General features: G+C 37.6%; 1 protein-coding gene across 2 annotated transcripts; it reads left to right on the top strand.

Annotated features, from left to right (window-relative positions):
• Nucleotides 1–7,182: 7,182 nt before the first annotated feature.
• LOC121785549 (probable protein phosphatase 2C 57) lies at nt 7,183–9,335 on the top strand. 2 transcript variants are annotated; one of them, XM_042184006.1, is made up of 4 exons: nt 7,183–7,552; nt 8,020–8,229; nt 8,362–8,573; nt 8,662–9,335. In XM_042184006.1, exons 1-4 carry the CDS (start codon nt 7,373–7,375, stop codon nt 9,224–9,226), a joined length of 1,167 nt encoding a protein of 388 aa, XP_042039940.1. In that variant the 5' UTR covers nt 7,183–7,372; the 3' UTR covers nt 9,227–9,335. The 2 variants fall into 2 exon arrangements, with proteins under 2 accessions (XP_042039940.1, XP_042039939.1); XM_042184005.1 differs by having other exon boundaries at nt 8,017–8,229.
• The last annotated feature ends 54 nt before the right edge of the window (nt 9,336–9,389 follow it).

Here is a 9,389-nt window from a genome sequence, read left to right as displayed (position 1 = left end):
TTGTGCCTGCTCCACCATAATTTCTGGAATCAGTACATGCTCAGTTCCAGAAACCTTAGAACTTTTCTTGAATGGTAAATCATGCTCCCAGAAAACAACATCTCTATTAATGATGACTTTACCATTTCCAGGCTCCACACACCATAATCTGTATCCCTTCACACCGGGTTGATATCCAATCATAATGCACCTGAGAGCTCGAGCTTCTAGCTTCCCTTGCTTAACATGTGCAAAAGCCCTACACCCAAAAGTTCTCAAGTTCTCATAATTGCCATGTCTGCCAAACCATCTAACATCAGGGATATCACCATTTATACTTGAAGAAGGACACATATTTAGTAGCTTTACTGCAGTAGTGGCTGCCTCAGCCCAAAATCTTTTCTCCAAACCAGATGCAAGCAACATACACCTCACCCTCTCAAGAATGGTGCGGTTGGCCCTCTCTGCTATTCCATTTTGCTGAGGATTCATAGGTGCTGTCCTGTGTCTCTTGATGCCTTTAGACCTACAAAATGCATCAAAATCCCTAGATACATATTATAGGCCATTATCAGTCCTTAGACAACCAAGCCTCAGCCCTTTCTCACCTTCTACCTCCATACACCAGTCTTTAAACTTGCTTAGAGCCTCTGACTTCTCTCTCAATATGTAAATCCAAATCTTTCTTGAGAAATCATCAATAATGCTCATATAGTATCTACCTCCACCAATGGATTTTTCTTGAGCTGGTCCCCATAGATCAGAGTGAGCATAATACAGAGGCTGGGAAGAAGTATGCATTGCCTTTGGATATGGGAGTTTCTTGGCCTTGCCTAACATACATTCCTCACATTCTGCTGGATCAGCCTCAGAATCCCTACATTCAACCAACCGTCTCTTTGCCAGCTCCTTTATAGTTCCCATGGCAGGGTGACCAAGCCTTGTATGCCATAATCCCAGGCTACAAGATAATGCAGCATGTGCTTCATTGGAGTTCACCACCATGATGCTAGCAGTCATGTAGTATAAGCTTCCCCTCCTTTTTGCCTTCATGAGCACCTTCCCTTCCTTGCTCACTGTCATTTCTCTATTCTCAGATACCACCCTACACCCCTTACTCTCCAGAGATCCCAGGGTTACCAAATTTCTTTTTACTTCAGGTATGTATCTGACAGAGTGCAAGATAATGCTTCGGCCACTTTCAGCTTTCAATTTCACTGTGCCTATGCCTCTCACTTGGCATATTTGATTGTTACCAAGAATCACAGAACCAGAGGTTTCTTTTAGATCATCAAACCAATGAACATTTGGACTCATGTGGAAGCTACACCCCGAGTCCATAATCCAAGAACCAACCTCCATATTCTCCATGATATTCAGAGCTACTGGAGTATCATCATCACCTTCCAGTGCTTGAGTAGAGTTCACATTCTTTCCAGCCATTTCTTCCTGTTTTCTCTTCCAACCGTAGCAGTCCTTCTTCAAGTGGCCGGGCTTCTTACACCAATGACAGGAACGGGTTTCTTTTTGATCACTTGGTGGATTCTTGGAGGCTTCACTGAACTTCTTGAACGGCCTCTTCCCCTTAAACTTCTTAACATTCAAGCTCTCTGAGACTGAATCAGAGAATCTCACTTCTTCCTTCCGCAGCTCTTTTGATCTCAGAGCCGATTGCACCTCAAGAAGTGTGATAGTTTTCTCACGGCCATATAAGATTGCATCACGCAATTGGTCATAACTGTGAGGCAACGCGTTTAGCAACAATATAGCCTTATCCTCATCACCAATAGAGACATCTATATTTTCAAGATCGTCTACAATTTTATTGAAATCCTCCAATTGCTCCAAAACCCCCTTTCCTTCCACAAATTTATATGAATATAATCGCTGCTTCATTAGCAGCCTATTTGCCAAAGATTTCGTAAGATACAAATCCTCAAGTTTAGCCATAATACCTGCCGCGGTAGTTTCTCTGGATATCTCCCTTAGAACCTTATCACCCAGACATAGGACAATCGTGCTAAATGCCTTCGCTTCAATCTCTTCATCTTTCGAAGCAGATTTAGGATCCGAGGCCTCCGCCTCCTTATCATCCTTCGCCTCTTTCTTCAGGGCCGAAGATAAGCCTTGCTGCGTCAGCATCGCACGAACCTTCATTCTCCACAAGGCGAAGTCATTCTTGCCTGTGAATTTTTCGGCTTCAAATCTTGATGCCATCCTTTTTGCCGTGGATCCGTCTCCAACCGTAGAATTATCGGGAATTTGATCGATTCCCACAGACGGCGCCAATTGTTAGAGATTGGGTGTTGTTGTGAAGAAGAGATATGAGAAAACAGAGAAAAACTCTTATTAATTTCCTTATTGAAAGCGTACAAAATGAGCTAATGATAACTAACTCAACAAACTATCATTTTTATCTACAAACTCAAACACAACGGCTAGTTTAGGATCTACGGCCCAGATTAGAAGTTCATTAACTAATTCAATCTGACGGCTTCTGTGCATTCTCATTCTTATTAGCTCGGTTTGAGCTAACTTCCAGTTGAACCAGCAAACTCTCACAAATGGATTATTTAATTATGTGTTTTTGTCTACTCCGAAAGAATTTCCAAAGGTGTTGGGACTTTATTTATTGTGTACAAGAAATTGGTAGCGTGCAAAATGCAACAAACGCGATGGAATTTATTTTGACTGCTAAATAATCCATTTTATGCTCACTTATTGATCCTTTTTTCCACATTTCTAGTTTCAATTAATTTTCTTCCATTAATCTTGTATTCTTGTTCCAATTTTTCTTCTTCCCACCCAACAAATTTCGAGGGCAGTTCAACTACCATTCCTCTTTTTAATATTCTTGTTTCAGAGTTATTCCTTTTCTATTATTCAAACAGACCATATTCTTTAATATGTCCTTATAATAATAAATATATATTATAAGAAACGTACTATTATTAGTAGTGAATAGTAATCAATTATATGGAATTTGACATCCTAGTCCACAAATCAAGTGTGGCTCTATTGATCTAGATTTAGCAAAAACCAATGATGTATTTACCTGCAAAATCATTTACTCACACTATTTATTTTTTTATTAGAGAGCTGATTCGTACACTAATTTGGTGAAAAATAGGTTGACTGTTAATATTTGATAATTCTATTAAAAAATTGACAAAACAGAAACCAAATTGATAAACCAGTGACAAGAAGGTGTTAAAAGAGTTTGAACAAATCGTGAACAAATCGGATGTCCTGAAAGGCGTGAAACACTTTCAAATCAAATCAATTTGGCGGTTCTACCAATATTTGAGCGGATACAATTCAGGTTTTGAAGATATTCGTATGTAGAATCTGTCCAAACTTTGAACCCATAAATTAATCATAAGAAGAGGCTGAAAACGAAGAGTCGTGTCTCTTCGTTTCATAACTGTTTTTAACAGTTTTTGGCGGGAATAGGAAATTGTAAAATAGTCCTTCAACTTTCAGAAATTACGTTTCCGGATGAATTTTCTGTACAACAACTTTATTATAAGGAAATTGCTGTCTAATCATAAGGAATTCAAATAAGTGTACATTCCGCACTTCCAACTTATTTGATGTCTCATTGATCACGTTGATCAATCAAGTTAATCCAATTACACTAAAATATCCAACAGAAGGTACCGCACATTATGTTTAGGGCAAGTTTGGGACATTATTCGTAATATTACATGGGAGTTCAAGGGAAACCCTAATCTCTGAATAGGCCGAGTGGTCGGGTATTTCCTGCTGTGTTTCGAGTTGGAGTTGTGCCATCTGCTGTGTTTGTATATGCACTCGTAACACGGGCCTACATAGTTAGACAAATTAATAAGAAAAAGAAAATTAATATAATTAATAAGATCTTGATCAGAGTAATTCAATAAGTTGGCTCAACTGGAGGCTTTTCTACGGAGGTTTTGTTTCTAAGATCATCTCCAAGGGTAAACTAAAATCTAAAATGAGATAGGCAATTAGCTTCAATAGTACTCCAAAACCTATCCCATTTTTGGTTTTTGGAAAAAAAAAATACATGTCTTTAGGTTTACACTAAACCTAAACCCAATATTTTTTAAAATTTTGTGAGTAAGCAGAAATAATATAGAGAATATTATTTTAAGTTTGGATTTAGTGTAAATGGTTGGAATAAATTTATATTTAATGTGACATTTACACTAAAATGAGTTTGAGTTTAGTGTAAATTATTAGAGATGCTCTAAGCCACAAGCTCGCTGTGACAAAAAAAACAATCATTTTAGATTAATAGGGAAAGAAGATCTAGATTTTACACAAATATCAAGATCTAATCAAATTTGTTTAATCATTAATGCTAAGATGAGAAACTTTCATTAAAGTATGCAAGCAATTTATACACATACTTAGATAAACATAAACAATATGATCAGAATTTATAAATAAAACAACATTTATAATAATTTTAAAAAAAGCAGCATGAGCTAGATAAGTAATTCTGTTTGATGCATCAAACTAATTAAACATGTAATGTATACTTATATAGACCTAATACTTCCCAACGTAGATGTACAATCCACTTATGCTATTTGATGGTAGATTCTATTTTCCCAACTGCAACAATAGTAACATTAATAAGATTCCAAATGAATTTTGTCAAAAACTTAAATCAATAGTAGTATATACGAAAAATAAAAGCCAAAATGTAGAATCTATATGGAGTATTAACTTGATGCAGCAACCAAAGAAACGATCAAAGTAGGACTCGATTGATCCTTCTGCAATCAGCAAACTATGTTGATATTTAAAGAAAATCTGCGACATCTTCGATTTTCGATACGATACAATCACATTCCGTGAAAACGACCATTGATCAATACGCGGATCAGTGATGTTAGTCTATTGATGCAACCACATGCCCTGAAAAAATTATAGAGAATAGTTATGTCTAGGTCCAACCCACCGGGCCAAACTACCGGGTTAATCCACCGGGCCAGCTTATCAGCTTTCGGGTCTGGTGATACGATCGAATTTTGCACGGTTTTAAGGCCATTAATTCTAGATTAACTTCAATACAAGAAAAATAGCAAATTGGGGAAAATTGTAGTACCTTTGTTATCTTTGTCGAAGCGAATAACTGAAATGCTAAAAAAAAAGAGTCATTAGATACAAACGATCGAAAGCAAAAATCCCTTAGATTTAACAATACACGAAGAATCAACACACATAACCACCGCATAATCAGTATTGAATTACACTGGCAGAAATCACATATGATCAGTCAATCGTGAAGCAAGCTAGAAAAAAAGATACAAACAACTTCTAAAAAGATTCTTCAATCAGAAAAATCATCATCACATACAACTATACCGTATAATCAACATTGATCTACAAATTGTGAAAAATACCATAATCAGTCAATTGTAAAGAAACATAAAACACTCAAGAGATACACTAAGGTCTTGGGTGTCGATAAGGAGCCATTGACTACCGCAAATTGGTTCTGCTTTCTGTGTAGGAGGTTTTGTAGGTGGCTCACTGTCATCATCAGCATGATAGTCGTCTTCTGCTTTCTCGCCGTGATGCTCATCAGTTGCTGGCTCCTCTTGTGCGACCCCACATCGCCCAAGTGAAGTGCATTGAGATAGAAGAAGAAGAAAACAAATCAAGAGAAGTTTCATTCATCATCAAGTTCTCCCCTTACCTCAAGCTTAGGAGTATCTAGTTGTTCTAGTCTTATACGTTTTAATTTAGATGATGAATGTAATAGTTGACTTGGATATTTGGTCTTTTCAATGAAAGTACACACTGATTCAGTTCATATATTATTGATAACTTCTATTGATAAACCACCGGGAATAATTGTTTTTGAAAACTTATACTCTTATTGATTAATTACTATGTACGGAATATGGACTAATTAATAGGGGTTTTCACTTTATCATATATATACCTACATTACTTATAATGCAAAAATTGCTACTCCATATGAAACCAAAGCTTGTTTACTTTGTACCAATTAACCCTTTATAATTTTGTTGAAGCAAACCTTATAGAATTGAGTTTCTAGAGGGTCGTACTATAAATTTTTAAGCATGAGAAGAGACATCTAAATCTGAAAATATATAAATACAAATAAAATTTTACCATGAATACTCTTCACAATTTTGAATATAAAAACCATTGTCATTCCCTAAATCCAAATTCGCGTAAAATTTCACAATGTTACAATGGCTATTTTACTTAATACTTAATACATGCTGGGCGGGTTGGGCTAGTGAGTTAGTGGTTATTGGGCTCATGGGATGTAAGTTGAAGTAGTAAATGAAAAATTGCTCAAGTCTAACAAAATATGAGATGAATTTTATTAAGAGTAAAGGTCAATATTTATTCTAAACATATAACCAAAATACGAATTTGGTCCAAAACATTTACTTTTTGAAAAATAAATCCATAACTAATGAAATCCTTATCCGAGTAGTCCTTTCTTGACATTTCAGTAAAAAATCTAACGGTCATGCCACTGTGCATTTGGCGTTGACCGTTAGTTTTTTGACGGGAACGCCAAAAAAAGGACTAATTCGACGACATTTTCATTTTTTATTGGACCAAAATTATTTTAAACGCTACTTTTTGCGTCCTCTAATAATAGATATTTTGAATACGGTAGAAAGTTTTAATGCGAATCGATAAAGTATGAATGGGAAAGATTAAAATAGTTCATGTAGTATTAATGAACATTAAAACTCACTTCATTAATGTAAAATATTTTTTAAAAATAAACTAATTTGATTGGATAGATAGATGAAAATATTAAAAATTAATCCGATATGTTTTAAGGAGTAATCAGAAATTAAGAAAAATAAGGGAGCGAGTGACGAGTCTCGCAAATTGTGGACCGCGCACTTGAATTTGATGAAAGGTATATGTCGTGTCCACGTCATATAGATTCTATGCATTTGCATAAATTTACAAATTTAGTGTCACTGTCACACTACACTAACTACTCATTATTAAAAAATCATAAAACTTTTATTAAACACGTGAGATATTTATAAACCAATTATACTGCAAATCGTGGAAATATAAAATCGCCATGCAAAAAAGGTACACACGTCGATCTCCTGAATCAACACGACGTCGTACTCGTCATTTCACGCATATCTCTATATAAATATTTTTCGCAGAGGCAGCATTCATCAACGCTAAATTCAACAAATTCAACGTGTTTCTCTCTCCTCTTTCAGATCTCTTCTTTCACAAAACCAAACCCTAGCCCCCAAATTTATACCTCTTTTAAGATTCACCGCGAATTTCCCGCTCCATTGGTTCCAAATTGGATTCTCTTTCCCCTCCTGAAAAAGCTTGAAACTTTGAATTGGAGGAGTAATGGTTGGGATTTGTAATGGAAGACACTAGGGTAATTGTCAACAATGCTGATGGTGACAGAGAAAAGTATAGCTCCGGAGACGGACGGCCGCCGATTCCGAACTCTCTAGGCGGCCGGGGGGCCTACCGACACTGCCTGGACTCAGGCGGCACGCCGCCTTTGAGAACTAAGGCCCTTGTTCGCCACCCCTCTTTGGTAATTGCAGTTGAATTCGTCTGTTCTATTGCTTCTTTTTGTGTTTCAGTTGAGGCCAAATGGGGAAATTGTTAGGGGGTTTTAATTTCTCATCAATGTGCGTTTCATTAATTCTGAATCTTATTGATTAGATTGTTTGTGAAGTGTTTGTAGTGCTAGAATATGTGTTGTGATGTGCAATTATATGTGATGTATCTGTTTTCTTTACTGAGCTCAATCCCCTGCAAACTGTAAAGTTTTAATGGAGTATGGATTCGTTTAGTCTTCAATTCGATAGGAAATGCAACTCAGCAATTCTCTTCTTGAACTGGATTTCAAAATCACTTCGGTCGGTTTAGTTTAATCTATCTATCATGTTGGTTTATCCTCCCCTGCAATTCTGTAACAATCGTTTCAGTTTGCATTATCAATTATGTCATCTTGTTTATTCTAACTGAAAAATTGGATCTTGAATGGAATTGTAGCAGCTGAGGAGCAGAGCACCAGATAATTCAGCTGAACCAAGAAGATTTAATGGAGATGATGGTGTTGCTGAATATGTCCCCCTTCTCCGATCGGGAGCATGGGCGGATGTTGGCTCTCGCTCGAGCATGGAAGATGCATATGTTTGTGCAGACAACATGATGAATGACTATGGTTTAAATGGTTCTAGTGACATGCCTAGTGCTTTCTATGGGGTAACCATTCTCATCTTCGCCAACCTTGTTTTTATTCCTTGCTGCATGTGGAATCTTAGCTATTCTTGGTTGTGGTAAAGAATCTTGTGTAGGGGATATGATGTAATGAAATATTTTTGGTATCTTGGTCAGGTTTTTGATGGACATGGAGGAAAACATGCTGCCGACTTTGCGTGCTCTAATTTGCCAAGATTCATTGTGGAGGATGGAGATTTTCCGCATGATATTGATAGAGTTCTGTCATCAGCATTTTTACAAACGGATGCTGCTTTTGCAGAAGCTTGCTCCACAGATGAAGATCTTGCTTCAGGCACCACTGCTTTAGCAGCTCTGGTAATTGGGAGGTCGGTATTTTATTTTTCGTGGATCATTCGTAGTTGCAGAAAATTAGAAATTCTATTAATCGAATGTCTACTGGTTGTCTCGATGCAGATCACTGGTGGTGGCCAATGCCGGAGACTGCAGAGCAGTGCTCTGTCGAAGGGGTAAAGCAATTGAGATGTCGAGAGATCACAAACCGGTTTGCTTGAGGGAAAGGCTTCGTATAGAAGCCTCAGGAGGTTATGTATACGATGGCTATCTCAACGGGCAGCTCAACGTTGCTCGTGCATTGGGCGATTGGCACATGGAAGGACTGAAAGGTGAAGATGGCGGTCCACTTACAGCGGAGCCTGAGCTCATGACCACCAAGCTCACTGAAGAAGACGAGTTTCTCATCATAGGGTGTGACGGCCTGTGGGACGTGTTTATGAGCCAAAACGCAGTGGATTTTGCTCGTAGACGACTCCAGGAGCATAATGACCCATCGATGTGCAGCAAGGATCTTGTGGACGAGGCTTTGAAACGAAAGAGTGGAGATAATTTATCGGTGGTCGTGGTCTGCTTCCATCCTGAGCCACCGCCTAATTTGGTGGTCCCTCGCGGAAGAGTGCACCGGAGCATCTCCGCTGAAGGTTTGAAGGAGTTGCAGGGCTTCTTGGATGACTTAGATATTTGAAATTTAGATGAGATGGTTGTGAGATCTTCCTCAATCTTTTTCTTTATTGTTCTTGCTTGTTGAGAGAGGATGTAATTTTCAACTGTAACATATGCAGCTTCTGACATCAGGTTTTTTCCCTTTTCCAGTTTCCTTTTTCCTTGTTGACTACTCATAATGCTAC

Source organism: Salvia splendens, chromosome 21, assembly GCF_004379255.2.
Source record: "Salvia splendens isolate huo1 chromosome 21, SspV2, whole genome shotgun sequence".
Lineage (NCBI taxonomy): Eukaryota > Viridiplantae > Streptophyta > Magnoliopsida > Lamiales > Lamiaceae > Salvia > Salvia splendens.
The sequence above is the reverse complement of the archived record's forward strand: the minus strand, read 5'-3'. Positions and strand labels throughout refer to the sequence as shown.

Bases quoted from the DNA above. Each gene is read 5' to 3' on its own strand.
- LOC121785549 (XM_042184005.1), top strand. From the start codon at position 7,373: ATGGAAGACACTAGGGTAATTGTCAACAATGCTGATGGTGACAGAGAA. The intron at 8,230-8,361 runs GTAACCATTCTC...TATCTTGGTCAG, and splicing joins TGCCTAGTGCTTTCTATGGG to GTTTTTGATGGACATGGAGG. The intron at 8,574-8,661 runs GTCGGTATTTTA...GTCTCGATGCAG, and splicing joins GCAGCTCTGGTAATTGGGAG to ATCACTGGTGGTGGCCAATG.